At 40.3% G+C, this 27,062-nt stretch overlaps 2 protein-coding genes and 1 non-coding gene across 4 annotated transcripts; 2 read left to right on the forward strand and 1 right to left on the reverse strand.

The window, feature by feature from the left end:
• The first annotated feature begins 7,043 nt into the window (after positions 1-7,043).
• LOC140812411 (uncharacterized) lies at positions 7,044-10,139 on the forward strand. Its single transcript, XM_073170669.1, has one exon. The coding sequence runs from the start codon at positions 7,044-7,046 to the stop codon at positions 10,137-10,139; it is 3,096 nt and encodes a 1,031-aa protein (XP_073026770.1).
• Positions 10,140-18,386: 8,247 nt separating this feature from the next.
• Positions 18,387-21,210, reverse strand: LOC140813310 (uncharacterized). 2 transcript variants are annotated; one of them, XM_073171813.1, is made up of 4 exons: positions 20,835-21,210; positions 19,478-19,745; positions 19,216-19,395; positions 18,387-19,054 (listed from the first exon to the last, which is right to left on the reverse strand). In XM_073171813.1, the coding sequence occupies exons 2-4, from the start codon at positions 19,697-19,699 to the stop codon at positions 18,446-18,448; spliced, it is 1,011 nt and encodes a 336-aa protein (XP_073027914.1). In that variant the 5' UTR covers positions 19,700-19,745; positions 20,835-21,210; the 3' UTR covers positions 18,387-18,445. The 2 variants fall into 2 exon arrangements, with proteins under 2 accessions (XP_073027914.1, XP_073027915.1); XM_073171814.1 differs by having other exon boundaries at positions 19,216-19,406; positions 19,478-21,210.
• Positions 21,211-22,017: 807 nt separating this feature from the next.
• Positions 22,018-22,148, forward strand: LOC140813404 (small nucleolar RNA Z247). The gene has a single exon (XR_012113939.1). It is a non-coding gene; the product is annotated as a small nucleolar RNA Z247 (small nucleolar RNA).
• Positions 22,149-27,062: the final 4,914 nt, after the last annotated feature.

A 27,062-nucleotide genomic window follows, 5' to 3' on the forward strand; every position in this document is an offset into this window, starting at 1 on the left:
TTCGGTTCGGTTTTCATCGGTTATGAAAATTAATTCGGTCGGTTCGGTTATGACTAAATATTTCGGTTCGGTTCGGTTATGGCTAATTCGGTTCGGTCGGTAACCGAATTAACCGAATGCTCACCCCTAGTGACAATTATCTCAACATACTTATGAGTTGGTTATTGTTTGTACCGCAAGAAAAGAATATGTTTTTATTTCACGGATCTCTAGCCTATGATCTTGCACAATCCGCATCCCTTATTTAATCGCTTTCAATAGTGACAGCGGCTTCCAGATTTTCTTCCCTACCGCCAACGTCGCTCTACCTTCATGATCTTGCACCACTCCACCTACCGTGAAGCTATTAGAGTCCCAGTTAACCGCAACATCAACATTTATCTGCAGGCAGTTAGCTGGTGGTTTAATCCATCGATTTTGTAAAGTGTGTTTCTGGCTGCCCACTCCAATATTAATCGCATTAACCGCAATTTAATAATCACCCAGTAGACGAATGCTCCGGTCCATCTCAATCTTATTGTATCGTCTGTCAAGCAGAGTGAGTGATTTGCATTCTGTCATGCCAAACAGCCCGACAACACATCACAAACCGTTCGAAGTCTGTCAGCATAATTCGTTTTTCATCCAAAGAAATACATCCCTTACATCCATGTTGGGCATGTTTAAGTAGGGCATGAAAAATTTATCATTTCCAACACTTGGGGGATGACAACTTTCCCCACAGGTTTGAGGCCTCGCGGGGAACACGAAAAGGGGACGGGGTCTCCGAGTTTTTCGATTTTGAGATCGGGTTCGGATATTTTTTTAAAATCTCCAAAATAGTTCAAACGGATATGAGATTACTATCACCATCTCCGAACATACCCCGAAAATAATATTAATAATAAAATAATAATAATATTGTTTTTTTAAATATTAATAATAATGCTATTATTATTAATATTGATATTAATATAAATATTAATATTATCACTGATAATAATATATAATAATAAGTTTTGATTTGAGAAAATACACGAACCCATCCTCGTCTTTTCTCATTAATATTTTTGAAACAAGGATAAGGGCGGAGATGGAAATTTGATCCTCGCGGTTTCAGGTTTGAGGAAAAAGCGGAGATTGGAGCGGGTATGAGAATGAGGATGGAATGCGAGGACGAAGATAATGATGTCAAACCCGCCCCGTCGCACCCCATTGTCATCTTTACCAACACTGCTTTTATCTTTAATTGGTCAAATTATGCTCTCTTTTAACTCAATTTATTGATCATAAGATTACAACCTAATTTCTTTAAATTTCATCTCATATATTAATTTCGGGACAAAAAATATCTTGTCTAAAAGATCAATTTTATGATATGAATTTTCGACCTGATATAAGTCATGAAAAAAATATTATATTTTATGGCAAAAATATTATTTTTCAATACCATTTAACAGTTACTTTGTGTATTTTATTTCTAAGTATGTGAATCCAAATATATTATGGAGATCGAGGATCAAATGCAAATAAAACGAGACTTGGCAAGTCAGACCACCAAACGCGAGTTGTGGACCGATATTTGAACCTAATCGTATGAAAGCATTAAAAACGAAAGTTCATATTTTTCACTTTGTGTGAATTAAAATTAAATATTTTTATATTATAAAGTAATTGGTAACTTTTTCTGAGCTTGAATCAAATTAATTTGAATCACTATTCGAAACACGATTATTTAATAAATAATTTTAGAATAAAATTTACCTTTTCTTTTTAATAATGCGCCCAATAATTTTATATAAAATGACTTTTTGATTATGTCAAATAAAAAAATCCCATGATTATGATTGTTTCGTTGGATTTGCGCCATTTAGGTTTGCATATCTCCCTTGCAGCCACATCATTTCGATGTGATAGATTATGTTGTTTATTTATTTGGTTTTATTTCTATAATTGTGGATATTTTTATTTCTAACATTTAAATATAAATTAGCCTTTTTATATTTTTTTATCTTTTAGATATATATTTCGATATTTAGGTTTTTATTAAAGAGTACGTCTTTTGTGCGACGGTCTCACGAATCTTTATCTGTGAGATGGGTCAACCCTACCGATATTTAAAACAAAAAGTAATATTCTTAGCATAAAAAATAATATTTTTTCATGAATGACCCAAATAAGATATTTGTCTCACAAAATACGACTCGTGAGATTGTCTCACACAAATTTTGTCTTTATTAAAATATTAATTCCTAGTTTTTTCGTGGGAAGAATGGGGTTTTCTTGATTTTTCACAATATATCCTACGTATGCTTTTGGTTCATTGGTCATATGTTGTCAAGATACTTTGATTTTGAAACAGGTTTGACTAACTTAAAAAGTTATGGCAAATAATATAAATAGTATATTATCTTACGAAAAATATCCAAAAAAAATAAAACTAAAATACGATGTGTTTTTCAAAAAATTATATATATAATTTGTGATTTCATTTTGTTTCGTATTCATATCCATAATCGGCCAATGAGTAGGTTTCTTGTGAAACGGTCTCACGAATCTTTATATGTGAGACGGATCCACCCTACTGATATTCACAATAAAAAATAATACTTTTACAATAAAAAAAATAATATTTTTTCATGGATGACCCAAATAAGATATCGGTCTCACAAAATACGACCCGTAAGACCGTCTCACATAAATTTTTGCCTCGACCAATATACATACTTGGTAAAAGTAGGAGGAAATGAGGTGAGAATGAAATGCATACCAATATCATTTTTTATATTCATGTTTGGCAATACAGTGGAATGCTCGTTTAAATGAGAATGAATGAATATACTCATATTCATGAGAATGATCACTTCTAACCATTTCTCACTTTAAATTCTTACCTATTTTACAAAAAACTAAATTATTTTCTGCAACTAATTTAAATCTATATAATAATAATAATAAATAATTGATAATGATATATCATTATTATTTTTTTAGGAACTCTATTTTTTAATATTAATAATAAAAAATAAAATAATGATAATTTAATAATAATAATAATAATAATAATAATAATAATAATAATAATAATAATAATAATAATAATAATAATAATAATAATAATAATAATAATAATAATAATAATAATAATAATAATAATAATAATAATAATACAACGTTAATTTTAACATAATTGATCATCAAGAATTATACTTTTTTGTTATTTTAACAATACTAATAATAATAATATTTCTTGAGTAAGTTATTGTTTTGAATTTTTAATTAAAAATATTTTATTATTAAAAAATTAAAAATAACTTCATTTCATTCTTTTTTTATTTATTTCGATACTAATCATTTGAATAAAATATAACTATCATTTCTCAAGAATTATACTTTTTTGTTATTTTAACAATACTAATAATAATAATATTTCTTGAGTAAGTTATTGTTTTGAATTTTTAATTAAAAATATTTTATTATTAAAAAATTAAAAATAACTTCATTTCATTCTTTTTTTATTTATTTCGATACTAATCATTTGAATAAAATATAACTATCATTTCATTCTCATCTCCATTTCATTATAAGATTGATTACATTCATGTCTTATTCCATTCATTCGTACCAATAATACTCTTAGGGTGTGTTTGGTTGAGTGGATTAAATAAAGATGAATTAATAATCAAATATTTATCGTTAAAATTTTAAGTTGTTTTAATAATCATTTTGACATGGTTTAAGATCCAATTTTATAGATAACTATTTGATTAATAAAATTGGATCATAAATCGGGTCAAAATGATTATTAAAACATCTTAAAATTTTAACAATAAATATTTGACTATTAATATATCCTTATCTAATCCACTCAACCAAACACACCCTTAATTTTTTCCACACTCACAAGACATAGTTAATCCATTTAACATATTGTAATTGATTAAATGGCACGAAAAAAATTAGAACTATTATATTCAACGTATACTACCAAACCTACATAACCTAAACATAATATTTTATCAACTTGTGTTGTCGAATTAAATATGTAAGACACTCAAGTTCATTATTTTCCCAAAGTGGTCCATTTTTGTATGCCATGTGTCATTTAATGGATTTTTCAAATGCGAAGTTTTGATAAAATTAGAAAACTTATGTCCATGCAAAGACTCCATTGTATGTGTTGAGATATTCCAAGTATCCTTGAGTTTTGGTGATTGACAAATAACAACATAAAATATTTCAGGTGTAGACGTTTTTAAATGTAATATCAAGACATTCAGACAATATTTAAAAAGATCAAGTCGTTCGGACTAAGAAGTCAAAACGCATAAGTATCTGGACTTGAATTGAAAGGTTATCATATCTCACAACTGACTGACAATCCAAAATGTTTTAATCATTGAAGATAAAGTCGCACTGACACTGGTCGAAAAAGAAATAAATCTAAAAAGATATTAAAGTCAAGACAGGAACTTCCTCTAACAAATAGCAGTTGCCTTCGTAATCGATGGTAAAGGACAAAAGACCATTGGCTTTCCTATATTAAAGACAAAAGATATCCAATAAATAGACAAGAAACTTTAACCTCGGAAAATCATCTATAAAAAGAAGTTAAAACAGGGAAAAAGAAAACACACAAGAAAAATTCGAAACCTAAAGAAAATGTATTTCACATATCTAAAGGTTTATAAAAGACGAATCAAGAAAATAAGAAATCAGCTGGTAAATAATACAGATCTCTACAAAGTGATAAAAGAAGAAGGGAACGAGATCTCATTTAATATAATAAAAACACATATCTACTCGTTATGTCAGGAGATAAAGTCTGAAGAACGATATGTTTCTAGATTAATAATCTAGGAAGAAGACAAGTTGAGTGGAGGGACCATTCAACCACTCCACTAGATAGGGCCAACCACAGCTGGAAGGCATCATACTATAACAAGAGTTTGAAGTCCGAACTACAAATCCGTCAGGGGCTTCTATAAATAAGCAGACAGAAAGAAGACGAATACATCACTCAACCTGTTCGTTTTTCTTCAAAATATTTGTAATATTTTCTCTTTCAAATTTATGTGTGATGTGAATTCAGCTACGATTAATAGTTAAACAAGTTTCTCCTCCTCTACAGGAGGTTACTATGTAATAATAATTTTTTATGTTTGAATAAAAGAACCAAGGCTTTAGCCCCTCTCATGTATTGTTTCAAATTGAGCTTTTTACTATACACCCTGAAGTTGGAAACGAAACAGGGTTGTGTCAAATATTGTTGAACGAATCTGCGTCAGGAACCATATGTTGCGACTGCATGATTAGGCTGTGAGGAGCAATCTGTAAAACCCGGTGGATATAACCCGACGATACTCCGGTCAAAGAAGTAAAAAGTTAAATTCATTCTACGAAAGCATGACGGGCCTTTAAAAAAAATCGATTATTTGAATATGGTATATAGGCTGGAAACCTTGCGTAGCCGTATGTCTGGAGGCTATATGTCTGTATAACAACGTCACATACCACAATCAAAGAATTAAAGATGTTTTTGAAAAATTTAAAAAAATGGAGAGTTTAATCAAAGAAATAAAAGGATGGAGAATGAGGAGAAAGTTGAGAATGAGAAAAGAGAACGATTGCAAAATTGCCCTTGAAATATCCAACTCACCCGAGTTCCAAGCTTATAAACGATTAGTTATTAAAATGTCAGTTTGCTAGTGGAGTTGTGTCTTTTCCATCGTTAAAGCATAATTGAACTCTTCGACTTCCAAAAAGTAAGTATCCTTTACGCTGAGAAGCAGTGTTCTAAAAAAATCGTTTAAATTTGAAACTCGACAAAAACGTCCTGCTTTGAAGAAAAGCGAACAAAAGTAGTCGAACTGTAGTTTGACCGAATTAAACGTAATTAAATCGTTTAATTAAATATGCTTAAGCACAATTAATCGCATCTGTTTATTTTTTAGTTTTTTTTTTATTTTGAAAGTATGTCTTTTTATTTTAAAATAATAAATTAAAATTATAATTTAGATATTTATTTTTAAATTTTAATTATGATTACACGTTTGACAATGATTTGACAAATATTTAACATTTTTTAATATGATTATAATTTTGAGATTTTTATGCTTATATAGATATGAGAATCAATTAATGCATCAAAGTTAAATATATCATATATATATATATATATATATATTGATACCCCGATATGTCCCGGGCAGTTGATCCCGGGAATGCTCGGGTCATGGGTCAGGCCCATGAGCGATGCCCGGGTCAGGACAGCCCATCTCTCGAGTGGTTGATTCAGGACATAGCACCAGAGTTCTGGTATAACTTCTCTTCTGACATCTCGAAGCGAGGGAGGCATTTAATGATGTTGAAATACACGCGGCCGACCTGTTAACATTAATGAGTGACTGGACAGATGGGATATGACCAATATATGATTTGACATGTCAGAACAATAGGGTATAATCAGCCACCCTAGTATATTTAATGCGCACGTCCCAAAAAACGAGGTCATCATTATTTCCTCCACTATAAATACCAGGTTTTGCATTTATTCCTTCATTCAGATATTAATGAACATTTAACACACTCATTTATTGCACACCAATATCACAGCCATCACTTGGCTACATTGGTTTTATTGCTTGAATACCCTGCTGACTTAAGCATCGGAGTGGCCACGCCGGGGACCCCCTCCGGCGCCCATTCACAGTGGTTGTTTTTCTTATTGGCAGATCTTTCAAAGGTCAACGAAGAATCTTCTTTCCAGTCCGCCGTCTTAGCTCATATTTCTTCCCGTATTCTTGATAGCTTACCTGGTAGAGTTACCGACCCGACTCCACTGTTCGACCCGGGTGGCATCATTGGCGCCGTCTGTGGGAAATCTGAGTCCTAAGACGTGGATATGGCTCCTACTAGGAGAGCAAACCAAGACGCCTCTCGAGCCCCAGAGGAAAACAATACACGTCTCTCTGGCGCAGGTGGTCCCCCCCCCTAATGATCCTCAACCCACCATTCATTTGACTCCCGAAGAATTGAAGAAAATCATAACCGATGCTGTCAACATGGCTAACGCCAAAAAGGCTGCTTCTCACCAGGCCAGTCAGCATGAACAGCAGCGTAAGCAAGCACAAGAGGAAGAGAGAAGGGAAGAAGAAAGGGAAAGCGCAGGTTCTAAATCCCCCACTATCGCTGGAGAATTGGAAGAATTAAGAAAAAAAGTGAAAGCATTGGAAGGGCAGGCTGTCTCCAAGGGCGGTATTTTTGTAATCAAAGGCTGCCCATTCTCTGACATCATCGTCCGGGAACCACTTCCCGGGCATTTCAAGTCGGCAAAAATCAAAGATTATGATGGAAGCTCTGACCCTGAGGAACACCTAGCGCGTTTCGAAAATATGGCCATGTTGCACTGCTATGAAGACCCAATCAAATGTAAAGTATTTCTTACCACTCTGGTCGATTCTGCACAGAGATGGTTTGAAGGGTTGGCGCCACAAAGCATCTGTTGCTTTGAAGATTTTCAAAAAGTGTTCTTGCATCAATTTAGCAGCAGTAAAAAGTACAAAAAGACCGCCTTCAGTTTATTCGAAGTAAAGCAAAGGCAAGATGAAACCCTGAGGGCTTATCTCAAAAGATTCAATCGGGTGGCCCTTGATGTGCCGACCTGTGCACCTGAGACAAAAACCACCGCATTTATGCAAGGGTTATGGGAAGGGGATTTCTTCCGATCCTTAACCAAAAAACTGCCTGAAAATTTTGAGGATCTCCTGTCACGAGCGGAGAAATATATCAATATGGAAGAAGCGCAAAACCAGAAAAGAGAGGCCTTGAAAAGAGCAAGAGGAGATCGGACTTACAAAACTGAAGAAAGAGCTCCTAAGAAAAGTGGTGGGGGTCATTTCCCCCATGTGCCTTTAAAGATGGCTCGGGACAGAGAGATTCAAGAGTGCAGGTCAAATGAAGTCCTTCCTCCCCGTTCAGAGGTCAGAATCTCCAAGCCAGAACAAAAAAGGTACTGTACCCTTCATAAAAATTGTGCTCACGACACTAATCAGTGCCGAGTCCTAGGAAGAAATGCTAATAGACGTCCCGTGTCCGCGCCTCACCCGCCACGAGAACGATCTAAACAACCACCCTGGTTGTCCAGACGTTCATCGCTGAATATTCCCCAAAGAACGATGAGCACTTCAAGTGGAAGACGAGGAGGAGAAACGAGTACCCGGGAAGAGAGAATCAAGCCAGCGGGAGGAGAGGATCCTTCTCCGAGTCGAGGAGTAATCAAAATGATTTCGGGGGGAGCTACTGATGGCGACTCTAATCGGGCAAGGAAGGCAAGGGGTAGGAGGGAGTGTCTAGAAGTTGATAATAAAAGAAGAGACGAGCCGATTATAAGCTTTGGACCAGAAGATCTCCAAGGAGTGAGTTTACCTCACAATGATGCGCTGGTCATTCAGGCCCGCATCGCCAACTATGACGTGTTAAGAATTTTCGTGGATAATGGGAGCTCTGTCAATGTTATTTTCAAAGATGCCCTCATCCAAATGGATCTGCATGAATACCAGCTGGAAACTGTGGAAACCGCCCTGTTCGGGTTTGCTGGGCACGCCGTGTATCCAGAAGGGGAAATTGCTCTACCCCTGACTCTGGGCACTGGAGACTTGAGAAAAACTGTCATAACTACTTTCACAGTAGTGGACGCCCCATCTTCATATAATGTCATCATAGGGAGACCAGCCATGAATGAAATGAGAGCAGTGGCCTCGACGTACCACCAAAAGATCAAATTCCCAGTGAAAGGACAGGTCGGAGAAGTCAAGGGCGACCAGCCCTCTTCTCGAAGATGTTATGGAGAAACAGTCCGAATTGATCAGAAGAAGGCAAGAAGGGAAGGGAAGGGGAAAGAACACCAGGAAGAAGCCCGGGAAGGGGAAGTACACTTTGTGACGGAAGAAGAGCAAGAATCGGTGGAGATCGAGTCGGGAAAGACTATCCGGATAGCTCGGGACATCTGCGCCACCACCCGGGTAAAACTCTTGCAATGTTTAAAAACTAATGCCGATATCTTTGCTTGGTCTCAGCAGGAACTGACCGGGATCTCGCCCCAAGTGGCCGAGCATAGACTAAATATCCTCCCAGGGTCCCGGCCAATTAAGCAAAAAAAGCGACATTTCGGCCCGGAGAAAGATAAAATAATTGAAAAACAGGTCGAAGCATTGCTGAGGGCTGGACAAATTAGGGAAGTCCATTTCCCTTCTTGGCTATCGAATGTAGTTCTCGTCCCAAAGTCTACTGGGAAATGGAGAATGTGCGTAGATTTCAGAGATCTGAATAAAGCTTGCCCGAAGGATTGTTACCCACTCCCTCGGATTGATCAGCTAGTCGATTCCACTTCTGGGTGTGAAATCTTGAGCTTTTTGGATGCATATCAGGGATATCATCAGATCCCTTTAGCTACAGAAGATCAAGACAAAGCTAGTTTCGTCACGTCTGGGGGAACTTTCTGCTATGTTGTAATGCCTTTTGGACTAAAAAATGCAGGGGCTACATATCAACGACTGATGAATCTTGTCTTTCAAAAACAGATAGGCCGAAATATTGAAGTATATGTGGATGACATTTTGATTAAAACCCGAGAAGTCGCCCATTTCATCGATGATCTGATCGAAACCTTCGCCACTTTGAAGCAGTATAGGATAAAACTTAACCCGGCCAAATGTGTGTTTGGGGTTAAGAGTGGCAAATTCTTGGGGTTCATGGTCACGGATCGAGGAATCGAAGTCAACCCAGAAAAAATCAGGGCCATCATGGATATGCCCTCTCCTCAGTCGGTTCGAGATGTGCAAAAACTGACAGGGAAAATTGCAGCCTTATCACGCTTCATTTCCCGATCTGCACACCGTAGCTATCCTTTCTTTCAAGTTCTGAGGAAAGCACAGAAATTCGGCTGGGATGACAACTGCGAGCAGGCCTTTCAAAATTTGAAAAAACACTTGGCTGAATTGCCTGTCTTAGCAAAACCCGAGCCCGGAGAAAAATTGTGGGTCTATCTCTCAGCCACCGAAATTGCTGTTAGTTCCGTGCTCGTCAAGGAAGAAGGGACCGATCAGAAGCCTGTCTACTATGTCAGTCACGCCCTTCGCGGAGCCGAAATGAGACAGTGAATTAGAAAAGATTGCTCTAGCTTTGGTAATGACTGCTCGAAAGCTGAGACCGTATTTCCTATCACATCCCATTGTGGTCCTCACTAATTCTCCTCTCGGCAGAATTATGACTCATGCAGAGGTCTCGGGGAGGATGATCAAATGGACTGTAGAACTCGGGGAATACGATATTGAGTATAAACCCCGGGCTGCAATAAAAGCACAAGCGCTATCAGATTTCTTAACAGAAATGATCCAGCCCGAGGAAGAAAAAGTGTGGAGGGTATTTGTTGATGGCGCTTCAAACATAGCGGGATGCGGAGTGGGGGTCGTCTTGATCTCCCCACTCGAAGAAAGGGTTAAATTGGCTTTAAGGATTGACTTTAGGGTCACGAATAATGAAGCAGAATACGAAGCTGTCTTGGCAGGGTTGCGTGCTGCCCGTGAGATTGGGGCATCCCGAATCATCATTTATTCCGACTCCCAGCTGATTACTCAACAAATTAAGGGAGCTTACGAAGTTAAGAATGAAAAGATGCTCAAGTACTTGAATCTTATCACTTCTCAAGCGTCATCCTTCACAGACTGGAGTATCGAACAGATTCCCCGGGAAGAAAACACCGAAGCCGACACGTTGGCTAAATTGGCGGCTTCCTTGACAGAAGTAAGCACCCGGGAGATTCTCTATTGTTCGAAGCTCGTATCCTCGCTTGAAGAAGAAACACCCCCGCTGAGAGAAGACTCTTGGATGACTCCTCTCATAGAGTATATAAAGGAGGGAAAACTTCCAGAAGACCGGACCCAAGCTGTAAAGATCAGGAAGCAGGTACCCCGATTTGCCCTTTTAAATGATGTTTTATATAGGCGATCCTTTCAGGGCCCCTTACTCAAGTGCCTATCGGGGGAAGAGACAGAGTATGTCCTTCGGGAAATACATGAGGGATGTTGTGGGGAACATCTCGGGGGAACGGCTCTATCGCGGAAGGTTATTTTAGCAGGATTTTGGTGGCCTCAAGTAAACCAAGATGCTACCCGGCTCGTCCAGAAATGCCAAGGTTGTCAACATCACTCTAATTTCCACCACCGCCCAACTGCTAACATGCAACCGATCTCCGCATCATGCCCTTTTGACCAATGGGGATTGGACATCGTGGGTCCCTTTCCGCCAGTTCGCGCCCAGAAGAAGTTCCTCCTGGTAGCTGTGGATTATTTTTCTAAATGGGTAGAAGCCGAGCCGTTGGCAAGAATCACCGAGGATGAAATCATGAAATTCTTATGGAAAAACATTGCCTGCCGATATGGCATCCCCAGGAAATTGATTTCAGACAATGGCAGACAATTCCAAGGAAAAAAGATTACCTCTTGGTGTCAGGAAATGAAGATTATGCAATCTTTTACCTCAGTAGCCTACCCTCAAGCCAATGGCCAGACAGAGGTAACCAACAGGATCATCGTGCAAGCTTTGAAAGCCCGGTTGCAGGGGAAAGGAAAAGATTGGGTAGAAGAATTACCCAGCGTCTTATGGGCTTATCGGACTACTCCTCGGACATCTACTCGGGAAACCCCATATGGTCTGGTTTATGGATCTGAAGCAGTCTTGCCAGTAGAAATCGGGCAATCTTCCACTCGAGTGGAATCCTATTCGAGCAACAATGACTTATCTCGAGCCCTGGAGCTCGACCTTGTGGAAGAAAAAAGAGATCGGGCGGTCATCCGGATGGAAGCTTATCGCAGCAGGATCATAAAATCCTATAACAAGCACGTCCGAAGAAGGGATTTTCACGTGGGAGATCTGGTTATGAAAAAAGTTAAACCGGTGGGTGATGTGGGGAAGCTAGAAGCCAAATGGGAAGGGCCTTTCAAAGTAATCAGAAAAGTCAGTTCTGGTACGGCCTATTATCTCGAAGATCCTCAAGGACGTGTTCTTAAAAGACCATGGAATGCTTTTCATTTAAAGAAGTATTATGCTTAAGAAACATTTGTATCTGTTATTTCTACACTGAATGAAGGAAATTACTCGAAAGAATTCTTTTAAGACCAGGAACCCGTACCCTGGCCCGGTGGACCCGTACCCCGGATAATCTTTTAAGTCCAGGGACCCGTACCCTGGCCCGGTGGACCCGTACCCCGGATAATCTTTTAAGTCCAGGGACCCGTACCCTGGCCCGGTGGACCCGTACCCCGGATAATCTTTTAAGTCCAGGGACCCGTACCCTGGCCCAGTGGACCCGTACCCCGGATAATCTTTTAAGACCAGGGACCCGTACCCTGGCCCGGTGGACCCGTACCCCGGATAATCTTTTAAGTCCAGGGACCCGTACCCTGGCCCGGTGGACCCGTACCCCGGATAATCTTTTAAGACCAGGGACCCGTACCCTGGCCCGGTGGACCCGTACCCCGGATTATCTTTTAGGACTTATACCCAACCCGGGTAAACCGTATCCCATTTAGCAATCGAAATTACGAAATTTTTCTAAAGGGAGCAAAATCGAAAAAAAGAAACATGCATACATAGATCAGAGGAAAGAGGTTACAAAAAAAAAAAAAAAAAAAGAGAGAGTTATTTATTCCGCAGGAGGGTCCCGCTTATCCATATCTTCCTTGTCATCATCTGGGAGAGATGCAACAGCCTTCTCCAAATCCGGGAAATCTTCCATATCCGCTGGAACCAGGCCAGCTTCCTCGAATTGCTCCAAACACTTGTTGAAGCCTTGTTCAAAGTACGGGAAGGCTTTTCTGGCCAGCATTCGTTTAAAATCCGAAGACTTCAGGAAGTGTGACATCTGCTCTGTCTGGGTTTTCCTCAAAAGGGCCACTGCCGCCTGAAAGTCCTCAGCCCGGACCCGGTGGTATTCTGCATCTTCTCTGGCAGCCAGCATCCCTTCTCTAGCCTCAGCAGCCATCGCCTCGAAATCCTCGGCACGAGCCCGGGAGGATTCTGCTTCTGCCCTGGCCGACTGCGCCTCCGCCCGGGCAACAGATAAGTCTGCCTGAAGCAGATCCATCTGCTGTTGCCAAATGGCCTTCTCCCGGGCCAGGACATTCTCATGAATTTCCCTGATCCGGTTTACTTCCTCTTGGAGCTGACCATGCGCTCCCTGAGCGGCCTTGGTTTGGGCATTAGCTCTCTTGGCTATCTTCGCCACTCGTTCATGCCCATGAAGTAACATTTGTAAACCCTGGTAATGAAAAGGTCAGGAAAATTTGCAGGAGAAAGGAAGAAGCAAGAGAGAGGGAACCCAAAAAAATGAACTTACCGAGAAGGTCCGGGCCGCTCCTTCGCTTAGGAGCATATTAGGGTGCATTCCCTGAAGATGTGCCACCTCGTCAGGTCGGAGGAAGCTCCCGATCACCCCTAGCAGATCTGAACTGATGGTATCCCCAAAAATATTGGGGAGAACCAGAGGCCTCGTCACCGAAATGCCTGCAGAAGGATCAGCCAAAGCAGGGGAAGGGGTCATCCCCTCGGGCTCATCTTCCACCACTACCGTCTCCACCCGTGACTCCGTGGTGGCTCTCCTCTTGCGACGGTTCAGGGAAGTTGAGTCTCCCTCCCCTCCCGAAGAGATAGGCCCCACCCGGGGAGAACTGGCCCCTGCTTGGGCATCACTCTCTGCTTCCCGGGCCAAATCTGCCTCGCTGGCTCTGCGTTCTTCTGTTTCTTGAGCTTCAGCTGCCTCCCTAGCACGGCGTGCTTCCAATTCACCAGCTTCGGCCGCCTCCCTGGCCCGGCGCTCCTCCTGTTCCTGGGCTTCCTTCGCCCTTTTCTCCGCTCTAATCCTCTTTTGCTCCGCTTTCCTCTGAGCAGCAGCCTCTAGAAAGCTTGCTTTGATCATGTCTTCTTCGGCTACATCAAGAACACAGTGGGTCAGCAAAGTAAAGTTGCGAAAAAAAAAAAAAAGAAGAAAAAAAAAAGCCAAGAAAAGCGATTTACCCGCCTGCGACCCGGGTTGATCAAACCCGTCGATGATCTGATCTACAGGGTCTTCAGGCCGGGACCCGATCCCGTAATAGGCCAGATTGTTCGACCCAATCAGCACTGAAGATAAGAAGGATTGCTTTCCTAAAGCATCCCAGGCATCGGTAAAAGGAGGAAGAAGTTTGAAATCTCGGGGAAGCTCAGGTTGTTTAGGCATGGAAGGAAGAAACCCCAAAGCACAGGTGGGGAGAGTCGGAAATTTAAGAAAGAAAAATTTTGTTTTCCATCCCTTCAAAGAAGAAGGGATGTCGGTTAAAAACCGATAGTGCATCCGGGCCATAAAAGAAAAAACCCCGTCATTAAATCGACAGGAATAAAAATAGTGAAAGATGGAGGAGTTAATGGGAATAAGTTTCATGCGGAACAAAACAAAAGTAGCTGCCATAATACGAAAAGCATTGGGATGAAGATGATTAAGAGGAAGGTTAAAAAATCGAGCAACTCCTTCAAAGAAATGATGAACCGGGAAACGGAGACCGCTCCTAAGCTGCTCAAGGAAGAAAGCGTGGTATCCGAGGGGAGGAGTATCAGGATGGTCAGTAGGTCCGGGAATCCTAATGTCATAAGTAGAAGGAATAGCTCCCAGGGACCGAATGTCTCCTAAACTACCCGGACGGAGAGTGGAAGACACCGTAGAAAACCAGAAGGGCCCTGTTATTTTATCCTTCCCTCTACTCGGGGAGCCCAGGGGTCGGGAAGAAGACGCTTTAGCAGTCTTCTTGGACAAAGATCGAGAGGGAATAGTAGGAATACCCCTCGGAATCTGAACAGACTGGTCAGAAGGGGTGGGAGAATTGTCCTCCGATAGGCCCCTAGCATTTTTGCCAGAGGTAGAAGAAGTGGAATTGGACATGATGGAAAAGAAGCAAATAAGACACAGAAAAGAGAGACTTACTGAGAGGAATTGAGGGTGATGGTTGATAGTCGGAGAGATCGCCGGAGAAATCTACAGAGAAGACCGAGGAAGAAAACAAGCAGGGCTTCGCCGAAGAATAAATTTGCAAGTGATTTTTAGAAAAAGCGATGGATCGCTATATATAAGGGAGAGATGGAATCTATGCCGTTGATCTAGCATAGATTGGACGGGCTAGATTAGCCTTGGAAGTTGAGCGGCATCATTCGGCGGGAAAATTGAAAAGACAGTTGCTCAAATCGAGGCGCCATGGTAGCTGAGAATACGTACGGGCTCTGACAACACGTCATCAGAATTCTATCATTATGACTGCGCAATGATTGACTGAAAAAGCGAAGAGAGGGATTGGGATAATGCCATATCTCGGCCTTATTCAGATCCCGGAAGAACTAAAGTTATCGAAGGAATACCCACTATACCCAGATTGGGACTTACCGATTTATCATATGACTATTCTTTTATATCCATGCGTGAAAAAGGTAAAGAGGTAATACGCCCCGATAGAATCCTTTTATCACAATCAAGAAAGAAAACATGCCAAGTCCCGGCCTCTTACGAGGTAACTCGGGAGCAGAGGATCCCATCACCCGGCTAAAAGGCCCGGACAGCATGGGACCCGGCGTTCGGATATGTTTAGGCCTACCTTTTTCGGTTTTCGGATTGATGATTAGTTTAGCTGGTGTTAAAACATTTGCAAGGAATTAAAAGAAGACGCAGGAATTAATTGTCTAAATTTTCATTAAGGGAATGGTCGGCGTCGTATTACAGAAATTTCAGTGGCCACTCGACCTTTCCACTCATCCATCCAGTCAGTAACTTCTTGAATGCCAAGATTGACAAAGGAATCAGTGCTCGAGACCTTATTTAGATGCCGCCATTCCTTCCACAACATAGCATGCAGCAGGTTTTGGTCAGTCAGCAACTCTTCAATGCGGGATACCCCTAGTTCCCGCCTGTATTTCCTCGTCACCATCCTTTGAGAGCGAGTGAGGACTGTGCCGTTCAAATAAAGAAGGCCGATGAATTGAAGCTTATGCCAGGTACATACGACTTTGGCCAGAATGTACTCATCGACATTCTTTTTGAAAAGCTCTACATAGGGACGTAACTCCGCTGGGATTTGACTTTGCACACCAACAGAAGAGATGGCACTGCTGCAAGTGCTGGAGTCGCTGGAGCTCGACATTGTTCTGTTGGTATGGGTGCATCTTATCCACCAATTTATTTATAGGAAAGGGAGGAAAAGACGTTTGGGATGAGGGAATGTGAAGAGCCTAAGGTTAATTAAAGCATGCCGTCATTTATTGGGAAGGAGAATGTATCATAGCCATTAAGACCAGTGCACGTGGGCGATTAATAAGGGCCTCGAAAATTACGTGGGGTAGACCAAAAGGCGGATGCAGTTATCAAAACGACCCCGAATATGAAAGGTTTCCCGAGATAATGTTTAATGATAATGCATGCATCATTATGACTACCCGGATATCACAAACCTTGGAGCTTCGTATCCTCTCTAAGAGATTGTCAGGGCCCAACGTAATGTTTCAAAGCAAAGCCGGTGATCAACCATTACCGTTGGGATACTTTTGTTTGGTTTGTTCAGCAGGTATTCAGTAATAAAGACTCATACCAGATCTTAAAAATACAAAGCAAGGATGAAACAGAAGAATAACTTTATTCACTTGCTAGCATTTCTACTAATTACAGCGGAGTATTCTTCTTCTACAAAGAGTATCCACATGGTTTTCCATTTCCTTAGCTCATTTGGGGAAGACTTGAGGAAGCCCTCGGTGCTTGTAATGCCCGAGAGGATTTTCATCTCCTTAAGCAACGTCAGCTGGTAGATGTAATCACCCTCGAAGATGTTCACCTCTTCGGTCACGTTCAGACGTTCCCGATACTTCTCCATCTTTACCACCAGTCTAGAAGCATTAGCTTCTCCGGTCTCGTGGAGAAGTTGTAATTTCTGAAGTTTCTCCCAGTAACGAACAATCTTATGGAACACTTCATCTTCTATCTCGGTTTTCTTCTTCTCAACTAATCGCCACGAGACTTCTTCCATATCTGAATTCGACGGATTACTGGAGCTCGCCATTTGACTCTTGTGACCAACTATTTAATGGTAACTTGGAAAAAATAAAAAAGATGTTGCTATATTTATAATAGCAAGGGGCTAATCACAACCGTCGAATCTTTGGATACATAGACGGTCAGGACGGACATTGGGAATTGCACCAGAAAGTTGAAAAGACGTACACGCCTATCGAAATATTGCGATAAATCATCCTCGAAAACATAAAAACGTGGGAGATATGATTGATTGATGTACATCGCGAGTCTTCACCATACACCGACGTCTGTGTAGCTATGCTCAGTCCAGAAGGTGTATCAAAATGGCTTTCCTGACCGGGCACAAGGGACTAATCGGGACAGCGAGTAGACTCTAGCCCGACTATTTAAGGAAGGAGTGATGATACCCCGATATGTCCCGGGCAGTTGATCCCGGGAATGCTCGGGTCATGGGTCAGGCCCATGAGCGATGCCCGGGTCAGGACAGCCCATCTCTCGAGTGGTTGATTCAGGACATAGCACCAGAGTTCTGGTATAACTTCTCTTCTGACATCTCGAAGCGAGGGAGGCATTTAATGATGTTGAAATACACGCGGCCGACCTGTTAACATTAATGAGTGACTGGACAGATGGGATATGACCAATATATGATTTGACATGTCAGAACAATAGGGTATAATCAGCCGCCCTAGTATATTTAATGCGCACGTCCCAAAAACGAGGTCATCATTATTTCCTCCACTATAAATACCAGGTTTTGCATTTATTCCTTCATTCAGATATTAATGAACATTTAACACACTCATTTATTGCACACCAATATCACAGCCATCACTTGGCTACATTGGTTTTATTGCTTGAATACCCTGCTGACTTAAGCATCGGAGTGGCCACGCCGGGGACCCCCTCCGGCGCCCATTCACGTGGTTGTTTTTCTTATTGGCAGATCTTTCAAAGGTCAACGAAGAATCTTCTTTCCAGTCCGCCGTCTTAGCTCATATTTCTTCCCGTATTCTTGATAGCTTACCTGGTAGAGTTACCGACCCGACTCCACTGTTCGACCCGGGTGGCATCATATATATTTTTTATTTATTGGCTTGAGATAATTAAAATTACACCAAAGATAAAAAAACAATTTTTTCGCGTTTAAGCTCGTGCTAAACTCGCTTAAACTTGGAGCTCGACATCCGTACTTCGGAGCGCTTCACGCTTTTTAAAACCTTGCATAAAAATATTAGTACAAATCTACCAGACATCCAGTACAAGTAACTCAACGTTGCCACATACATCTATAAGATTAAAAAAAACTGCACATATATTTAACCAAAACTAGGAAGTAAGCCCTTTCAAGAAAAACAAGGAAAACTATGAACTGAGCCAATTAAACGTTCGTCCCAGGAACCTCGAAGCTATAGGGCTCGATACACGAGCAAACATAGGCAATGTTGGATACATTAATATCCCGAACATAAACCAGTTAAAGCTCAAGAGAGCCACTGCATCAGGTGTAGGCTTGTGTTGGATGGTGCTGAAGAATTGGACCACACTCGATAACGACATAGCAACAACAGCAAAAAGAGCTAAAACGAGAGGCATGCATGGATCTTTAGCTTCCCATACGATCATTCCAACTAGCAGCGTCAATATTGCACTAAACACGCTTTGGGACAAAGCAAGATCCCTTTGTTCGTCACAAACAGTATTGCACTTTGAGATAATATCGGCAGCGTGTTGTTCAATAGGCCACTGACTTTTTGGCTGGGTTTTCATAAGTTCGTTCACGTCATGATTTTGAATAATTTCTGGAGACATACCGTGGCTTATGTTTCCATAGCGGCTAGGCAATGATGTTCTTGAATTTATGCTGTTCTCTGTATAACTACCTTTTGTTTCATCATCTACACCTTTATCGTCCCAAAACGATTTACCTTCAACCTCCTTTATCCTCCGGATTTCGTCCTTCAGATCACGAACCTGATAACCAACTACAAGAAAGTTATAGGAGGCTATACACCAAAAAGAATTGTGATGTTTTAGAAGTTTCATGGAAAAGAGAGAGAGTAATTCGAGTTCAAGGCAGATCGTTCCAATCAAGATATAAATTTAGGATCGAAATGCAAGGATTAATATTTTACCTCCCCACCTAAGAGCTCAATCTGAGCAATGGCATCATAATGTTCCTTTTTAAGTTCTGTTAACATAACATCAGTCATTCTACATTCTTTGATGGACATGTGGAGTTGTTTCTCCAGTTCTCTTCTTTCCCACAGAACATCTTCCAGTTCAGTGCTCACTTGGTGGAGTTGCATATGTAGCTGCAGAGTGGCTGTTCTCGCTTTAATTACACCCCACGAAACAAAAAGGTGCTGCGATAAGGACAAGGCGGGAGAAACGTACCATTTTTTCTTTATACAACGCGGAAATTGCCCGCATGGGGAGAGATAAAACTGATATTACCCAAATTGCAGACCGCCACAGTATTACTAAATGAAGATAGAGAGCAGCTCTCAGCAGTTCTATCCACGTCTGAATGATGACGCAAATGCATTGCAAACCAAATTGACAAGATAGAATAACCAGCAATAAAGGCTTCGCCACTAATTTGAACAAAAATGCCATCACACCCGCAAATGCACACTACTAAATTACATTTTCGGGCTACCTTCTGCATATAACGTAGAAAAGGTCCATATAAGATATATTGTATGCATGGCAAAAATATCATATACAGAATATGAACCTAAGCTTTTAAACATAAATTTTTCTGCTGAATAGCCAAGAAAGCAAGAAAAACTTCAGTGAAAATTAATCATGCCCTCAATTGATCCTAAGACAACCCTACAGATTTTTTGGAGTTGTAAGAACTGCAAATATGTTTATCGAGAGTGGTATGACTCTTCTTATTATGATGAGCTAAAACCACACTTGTTTATACATGATACTGCTCTCGAGACGATTACCAAGTAATATCAAGAGGTGAATAATTTCTATAGACATCGTCAAATTAATGCTTACGGTCCTTGAACCATAATAGTACATACATATCTTGGATTCATCATCTCTTTCTCGGAAACTAAGGCACCACTAGATTTGAAAAAAGAGACATTAGTTGATTACACATATTTATTTCATCCAAAATTGACTCAAATTCTATAAAATATTAAAGTCATAAATCATTACATTATCCATAAATATTGATTTATCATACATCCTCCAACGTCCCAACTCCCATACCTCTGGCCAAACGGTGACTAAGTGGCTGATAAACCAAAGCGTCACCCGATACCATGGCATATTACCATTACTAGGCCCCAGTTCATTAAAGTTCAATAAATCAAGGATTACAGGGGAAAAAAAGAGTCAAGATCATTTCCAAGAACTTCCACCTTATGCAAATTGAGCTAATGTTCAGAGGATTTCCTGGTGATAGGCCCTTATGTATAGTCATATTCTACTAGGTTTTCATTCATCAACTACAAGCATATATTAACTCTTGACTAAGAAAATAGGATAACCAACAAGTAAAACTCTAGCAAGAAGCATGATCTCAAAATAATGATAAAAACCAAACTCCCTTTAGGAACCGCATTGTACCTGCATTGCTAACCAGAAAAACACAAATCTTTAAACCAACAATTTTCCTTTCTTAATACACAGGAATCAAATACTTCTACAAAACACAGCCGGTTTAAGACACAATCATAAAATCTTATCTTTAGACAGAGTCACACAATGAATTTGCCAAACTTCTCACCAATAGTAAAGAATATGAGCCTCTAACCCACAAATATAAAAGGTACGGAAAATAGTAGACTGATTTAATTGGTTTATCTGATGTGGGTATTCCTGTTTTGGAAAAAGAAAAGGCCTCAAACGGGAACTTCCTCTAACAAACAGCAGTTGCCTTCATATGGGATAAGGTACGATGAATTCTTGAAGCATTTAAGGTGAGAAAAAGTGGAGGAAGTAGCGACACGTCGCCGTTTCAAGAAAGTGACACGTTTTTTAGAGGAGATCAGCATTCAGCATCCACCAACCTTAAATTTTGTTCTATTCATCTGCACAAATTGCGGCCCATTACCCGTGGCTCTCTCCGCCGCTTAGCGTCAGCAAACAACATTCTATTAGCGCCACTAGTTAAAGGAGAGGAACAGAAGCCCATCAATCAGAAAAGACCAATAGCCCATAAACCAGATCAAGCCCTCAAAGAAGAAAGCCCAAGTCATGAAGAAGCCCATCACCAAAAATAACAGAAAGTTGTTTAGTTTGTTGTAACAAACAGAGTCTATGTGTCAATGATTTATTGGTTATATCTAGGATAAATGTATTCGTGATCTAAGACTTTTCTAATGAGAATAAAATTCCATTCGTAATTTTCCTTTTTGTTTTCTCTAATTTGGTATCAGAGCCATCAAGAAATGGCTAACGCCTCTCTTGATTCTGGCTCGATGTCATCGCCAAACATTGCATCTACCAATCCAAATATTCTTCTTGTTAATCCTGCAAATCAGATAAACTCTGTTAAGCTAACCGATGAAAACTATCTCCTGTGGAATCTGCAAGTCTTAGCTGGGCTAAGAGGACTTGGTCTTGAAAATTTCATTTCCACCCACCCACCTGTTCCTTCTCGCATCATCCTCACTGATGGAGCTTCGGAAACTGTCAACCCAGCTTTTATTGTTTGGTGCAGTCAAGATCAACTCCTGTTTTCCTTTCTCTTGGCATCAATGAGTGAAAGTGTCCAATCTCAAATGATTGGTTGTGATACTTCCGTCCAGCTATGGACTCGAGTTTCTACTCTTTTTGCTACACGCTCAAAAGCTCGGGTGATGCACTACAAGCTGCAACTACAAACCTTCAAAAAAGGGGATTTGCGCATGAAAGACTATATTATTAAAATGAAAGGTTTCATGGATTTAATTGCCGCCTGCGGCCATCCCATTTCAGATGAGGACCAGATTTTATATATCCTCGGTGGTGTGGGAATTGAGTATGATTCGGTTGTGGTGCATATTACCTCCAAAACCGAATCTCTCACTTTCTCTGAAGCTACTGCTCTTCTCGTGTCTCATGAAGGAAGACTTGACTCTCACAACCTCAATAGTGCATCCTTACCCACAGCAAACACTGCTGTTTTTCCTCATCAACGGAAAATGGACTATCAAACCACTCCACGCCAATCCTTTTCTTCGTCCCAGAGAAGCCGAGGTAGAGGAAGATTTGGTCGGGGAGGAGGTCGAAAACCATGGTTCACTAACAATGGCAAACCAACATGTCAAATTTGTGGGATTCAGGGTCATGTTGCTGAAGTGTGTTATCACAGGTTCGACAAAGAGTTTGTTCCAACTCAGCGACATTCTGGAGCTCCTCGCCCCTCTCAAGCTCCTTCAGCAACTGCCTGTACTACCACTAAGTCTGAATCTTCAACTGAAGAGTGGTGGTTCCCAGATTCTGGAGCATCTCACCATGTTACTCATGATCTTTCCAATCTTTCCACCAAAAACGAGTACACTGGAGATGGTAAGATACACATGGGAAATGGTGCAGGTTTGTCCATCTCTCACATCGGCAAGTCCCGATTATTCTCCCCTTCTTCCTCTCGAGCTTTCTTTTTAAATAATCTTCTTAGAGTTCCTATGATAACTAAAAATCTTCTCAGTGTGAGCAAATTTGCTCGAGATAATCATGTTTTCTTTGAGTTTCACCCTCGTTTCTGCCTTGTGAAGGATCTAGCAACACAAGCAACCATTCTCCATGGGACTTTGCATGAAGGTCTCTACAAATTTGATCTCGGAAGACCTGTCCCAGTTCCTTCCTCACGGGCATTTTGTTGCAACTCTGCTCTTCTTTCAGCAAATAATTCGGATCAAGATTTACTCACTGATAAACTGTCTTCTCAAGTATTAGCACAATGGCATCTTAGACTAGGACACCCCACTCCCTCTGTAGTGAAGCAAGTTTTACGTAATTGTAATGTTCCCTTTTCCAGAAATGAAAGTGTTACCTTTTGCAATGCTTGTGAACTTGGAAAAAGCCATCAATTACCCTTTCCTTCTTCTAACACTACTGTATCTATGCCCCTTGAATTAATCTGCTGTGATGTATGGGGACCTGCTCACACCACATCCAGAAATGGCTCTCGCTATTACCTGAGTTTTGTTGATGCTCATAGTCGTTACACTTGGATATATTTTCTTACACTTAAATCTGAAGTTGCACAAATATTCTTGCGTTTTAAGAAACATGTTGAACTTCAGTTTGATAGGAAAATCAAGTGCATTCAATCTGACTCAGGTGGGGAGTTTAAATGTTTAACTCCTTTTCTTCAAAATTGTGGTATCATTCACCGTTTTTCTTGCCTTTACACCTCTAAACAAAATGGCCTTGTTGAACGAAACATCGTCACATCGTCGAAACTGGTCTTTCACTCCTTGCTCATGCATCCCTACCTCTCTCTTACTGGGAAGATGCCTTTTCTACTGCGGTATACCTCATTAATAGGCTTCCCACTTCAGGTCTTCATGGAGCCATCCCATTTCAAAAACTTTACAACAAAGCCCCAAACTATTCCCTTCTTCGTACCTTTGGCTGCCTTTGTTTTCCCTGCCTCCGTCCATATAATGCCCATAAACTTGAGTTTCGATCAGCTCCATGCACCTTCCTTGGGTACAGTGACCTTCATAAAGGGTACAAATGCCTAAATAGCTCAGGAAGAATTTATATCTCACGCCATGTCAAGTTTGATGAACTCACTTTTCCTTTTGCTTCCTCATTGAACTCTAAACACTCTACTTCCCCTAATACAAATTCTGACTCTCCTTGTTTATACTTACCACATATTCACTCACCAGCATCCCTTCCTATTCCTCCTGAGTCTACTGCCTCATCCTCTTCAACTCCAATCTCTCAACAATCTATACAATCACCTGATGTTTCTTCGGCTCCCCCTTCTCCAGTGGCAATCGCTTCTCCCTCCCATGTGAATCACCATCCCATGATTACTCGTGCTAAAGATAGAATATACAAACCCAAGGTCTTGGTTACTACCAACACAGCAGATTCTAAGCCCATAAACTTCAAGGATGCTATATCCCGTCCCGAATGGTCTGCTGCTATGCAATCTGAATATGCTGCTTTGATGCAAAACCACACATGGTCTCTAGTCGAAGCTCCCCTGAATACACCTCTCATCGGCTGTAAATGGGTGTTCAAAACTAAAACCAATTCAGATGGCTCGGTTGCTCGACACAAGGCTCGCTTAGTTGCTAAAGGTTACTCTCAAACTCCGGGACTCGATTTTTCTGAAACCTTTAGCCCAGTGGTTAAACCAACCACTATCAGAATTGTGCTAACCATTGCTATCTCACAAGGTTGGACTGTGAAGCAAGTTGATGTCAATAACGCTTTTCTACATGGTACTTTAACAGAATCAGTATTCATGACTCAACCTCCAGGGTTTGAAATCAATCATCCGAACAAGCATCTCGTGTGTAGACTGCACAGGGCACTTTATGGTCTCAAACAAGCTCCGCGAGCTTGGTTTGGTAGACTTCGTCGCTCTCTTTTATTCATGGGATTTACTGAGTTTAAAGCTGACGCGTCCTTGTTTATTAAATTTACTGCTACTTCGGCTCTCTATGTACTTGTTTATGTCGATGACATCTTACTTACAGGTAATAACAAGACGCAGCTTGATGCTATCATTCATAAATTGAACTCTGAATTCTCTCTCAAAGAACTTGGTGAATTGTCTTACTTTTTGGGCATCGAAGTTGTCAAGTCTTCAGGCGGTTCTCTTCTTCTAACACAATCTAAATATGCTCGAGACTTACTCCTTCGTACAAAGATGAATGATGACAAGCCCTTTCCTACTCCAATGGCTACTGGTGTTAAATTATCTTCGGCCGATGATGATCATTTTCCTGATGCTACTCTCTATCGGAGTACGGTTGGGGCGCTTCAATACTTGACGATTACTCGTCCTGACATAGCCTATAGTGTCAACAAAGTCTGTCAGTTTATGCAATCTCCATCTCTTTCTCATTGGAAAGCTGTCAAACGCATTCTTCGATATTTGAATGGCACACTTCATTTTGGCATTTCTCTTACAGCCTCCTCTGATCTTTCTCTGCAAGGCTATTGCGATGCTGATTGGGGTAGTGACCCTGATGATCGTCGTTCCATGTCTGGATTCTGTTGGTTTCTTGGCAACGCCCCGATATCATGGAGCTCTAAAAAGCAATCCGTTGTTTCCCGTTCCAGCACAGAGGCTGAATATCGCAGCCTTGCTAATGCTACTGCAGAGTTACTTTGGCTTAAATCCCTCTTATCTGAACTAAATATCCCTTTAAAGCGTACACCAGTCCTATGGTGTGACAATATCAGCACAATTGCGCTTAGTTCCAGTCCGGTCCTACATGCTCGAACTAAACATCTGGAGCTCGATATTCACTTTGTCAGAGAAAAGGTGTTACTCAAGGAACTCTTTGTTCAGTATGTTCCATCTTCTGCTCAGGTTGCTGATGTATTTACAAAGCCATTGTCTGCTATCACGTTTAATCATCTTAGAACCAAGCTCAGAGTGGAAAATCATCCGCTGCTGAGCTTGCGGGGGACAGTTAAAGGAGAGGAACAGAAGCCCATCAATCAGAAAAGACCAATAGCCCATAAACCAGATCAAGCCCTCAAAGAAGAAAGCCCAAGTCATGAAGAAGCCCATCACCAAAAATAACATAAAGTTGTTTAGTTTGTTGTAACAAACAGAGTCTATGTGTCAATGATTTATTGGTTATATCTAGGATAAATGTATTCGTGATCTAAGACTTTTCTAATGAGAATAAAATTCCATTCGTAATTTTCCTTTTTGTTTTCTCTAATTCCACTATCCCATCCTTATTCCGAATTCTCAAGCATGCACCTTTCCTGTGCAAACACCAATCATTTGTACGGTGCCTTGATAATTGGCGAAGAAAGAAATAAAATCAATCCCTATGAGCTGCATAGAAGTTGTATGAGTCGATTATAATAATAGGAAACTAGACTTTTGAAAGGACAACCGGGAAATCTATCTACTTGAAAATGAATTTTCCTCGATATGGCTTCGGGTATTTTGTTTAATATATACTGGAGTAAATCATTTTCTTAAATAAATATAAGAAAATGAAATAAATTTGAGGATGTTATTTTCTTAAGAGCAGGTATTTTATGAGACGGTCTCACAAATCTTTATCTATGAGATGGGTCAACCATATCGATATTCACAATAAAAAGCAATACTCTTAGCATAAAAAGTAATATTTTTTCATGGATGACCCAAATTAAATATTCGACCCACGAAATTGATCCGTGAGACCTTCTCACAAGAGTTTTTGTGTTTTCTTAAATAAATAGTTGAGTAAGATTTTTGAGAGACAGTCTTACGAAATCATACTCATATTTATAATAAAAAGTATTGAGTTGACCTAAATAGAAGATTTGTCTCACAAAATTGATATAAGAGACCATTTCACAAGAATTTTTGTGAATTTTTTTATGAGGACAAAGTTTTCATATTATATGTAAAAAGATTCATTAAGTTCAAAATTATTATGTTTTAGCATAATCTTTCTATAATGTCATTGAATTCATTATCTTTCATGAGAAAAAAGAAAACTAAATATCTTTTATATTATGTCACGAGTTTTCTATAAATTTAAAAAGTTACAGAAATATCGAGAAAAGAAAGTATATATGCGACAAATTTAGATCATTGATCTCAAATTCTTTTATCCAAACACATCCCTAGAGAGTATGCGACAAATTCATGTGAAGCATGATGAGTATTAAATTATAAATATGATCAAAATGTACTTAATACAAATTGCTTTAAGAAAATTGAAATGCTTCCCACGTGCCTTCTTAATCTTCTTAGCTTGGTTGTTCTTCATACTCAGCATGCTCTTTGTGGGGTCTTTGCAATGCTCTTAAATAGTAGCCCAAGTGG

Source organism: Primulina eburnea, chromosome 14, assembly GCF_022965805.1.
Source record: "Primulina eburnea isolate SZY01 chromosome 14, ASM2296580v1, whole genome shotgun sequence".
NCBI classification, from domain to species: Eukaryota; Viridiplantae; Streptophyta; class Magnoliopsida; order Lamiales; family Gesneriaceae; genus Primulina; species Primulina eburnea.

Coding starts and splice junctions, on each gene's coding strand:
- LOC140812411 (XM_073170669.1), top strand. CDS start 7,044: ATGGCTAACGCCAAAAAGGCTGCTTCTCACCAGGCCAGTCAGCATGAA.
- LOC140813310 (XM_073171813.1), bottom strand. CDS start 19,699: ATGGCATTTTTGTTCAAATTAGTGGCGAAGCCTTTATTGCTGGTTATT. Junction 19,396..19,477: donor CGTTGTATAAAGAAAAAATG/GTACGTTTCTCC, acceptor GCCACTCTGCAG/CTACATATGCAACTCCACCA. Junction 19,055..19,215: donor TTGAGCTCTTAGGTGGGGAG/GTAAAATATTAA, acceptor GTTGGTTATCAG/GTTCGTGATCTGAAGGACGA.